Source organism: Fukomys damarensis, unplaced genomic scaffold (assembly GCF_012274545.1).
Source record: "Fukomys damarensis isolate Sample0158 unplaced genomic scaffold, DMR_v1.0_HiC HiC_scaffold_16, whole genome shotgun sequence".
NCBI classification, from domain to species: domain Eukaryota; kingdom Metazoa; phylum Chordata; class Mammalia; order Rodentia; family Bathyergidae; genus Fukomys; species Fukomys damarensis.
This window is the reverse complement of record NW_022900928.1, coordinates 71,828,473-71,829,936: the sequence shown is the minus strand read 5'-3', so window position 1 is coordinate 71,829,936 and position 1,464 is coordinate 71,828,473. Positions and strand designations below refer to the sequence as shown.

The 1,464-nt window shown below is 39.9% G+C and overlaps 1 protein-coding gene across 1 annotated transcript in view; it reads right to left on the bottom strand.

The window, feature by feature from the left end:
* Positions 1–1,222, bottom strand: part of LOC104854713 (olfactory receptor 8B8) — a 9,944-nt gene extending 8,722 nt beyond the window's left edge. The window contains exon 1 of the mRNA XM_010613294.2: positions 1,211–1,222. Within this exon, the coding sequence (XP_010611596.2) occupies positions 1,211–1,222 (12 nt within the window). The remainder of the gene's footprint in view (positions 1–1,210) is intronic.
* Positions 1,223–1,464: the final 242 nt, after the last annotated feature.

The following is a 1,464-nucleotide window of genomic DNA, read 5'->3' as shown; positions in this document are numbered from 1 at the left end:
CTCCCGCGCAGGCCGGGAGCTCACGCGCACGCCGCCGGGTGATCGCAGACAGGCAGGTAGCTTATTTTTTTATTTTTGTTTTGTTTTGTTTTCCAGGTCCATAACAAGACTTTATTATGGGGAGGATAGGCTGGGCTGCTCTGAACAAAGGAGAGAAAGCAATATGGCTGAGACAGGGAGTGCTTCTTATAGGACTGGGATTGAATGATGTAGTGGCTAGGGATTGGGGGATCTGGTGACATCACTAGGAGGGGCTTGTGTCCTCACTAGTTAGGGACATCATAAGGTGAAGGAAATCTAACATTCCAGGCTTTTGTTTTATGGTTATAGGGCAAAGGTCTCTTCTTCTGGAGCTGCTTCAGGCTGACAAAGGGGTGAAGGTTGAGGCTAAACCTGGATCTGGTGGGGGCAGTGGTTGGAGGGGGCTTCTTCCCTCTGTAGCAGTGGCCAATACCCTGCCACGATGAGTTCTGTGACTGTCTGGTTGGTAAATCCACTCATGCATTCTTTCAAGAAAGTTTTGAAAATAGCAAAACAGACAGGTCCCTATTGTGATTAAAAGACATATACAAGCCATTGGACCCAGCAAGGGAAGTGGCTAAGGCATAATTTGGTGAAGCTAGGAATAGCTTTGGTCTTACCTTATGACACACTTCTGTAATTCTTTTTTTTTCTTTTTTTTTTTTTTTTTTTTTTTTTTTTTTGGTACCAGGGATCAAACTTGGGACCTAGCCCCACTCTTATAATTATTTTAGAATAAAATTAAGTACAGACCCAATATTAATGTCTTAGTCACTTTCTCATCAGCGAGATACAATACCAAAAACTCATGACTTAAAGGTGGAGGGGTTTATTTTTGGTTTTTAAATGATTGAGAAAGGTCTGATGGAGAAATCTGCTTACCTCATGGCAGCCAAGGAGCAGACAGTGAAGGCAGGAAGCACAGAGGAATGTATGGTATCTCTTTCTAGATCATTCTCTGAGTGATCAGCCCTTTCTACCTTTTCAAACTGGGAATACCTTCTTGACAGCACATAGTACCAGCATGATCCAATCACCTTCCAAAAGCCAAATCTCTGAACACATGAGCATTTTGAAGACATTCTAGATTTAATGCATAGCTATTGTGCATTTAATCTATAGAATTTCTCAAATTATATATAACTACAAGTTGGTACTACCTATGTTTCAATCTATGTCTCCCCAACACCACTACCTTCATCATCACTGGAAATAGCATTTTACAATGTGTCTATGTACTTAACTATTTAAGATTCCATATATATGTGAGATTATGTCATATTTGTCTTTCTGTGCCTATTACACTTCACATATTTTCCTCCAGATTTATCTCATATATTTTCACAAATGGCATGATTTTATTTTCAAGCCTGAGTAATATCCCACTGTGCACATATGTACTGCATCATTACTTTATCCATTTACCTTATTAATGGATACTAA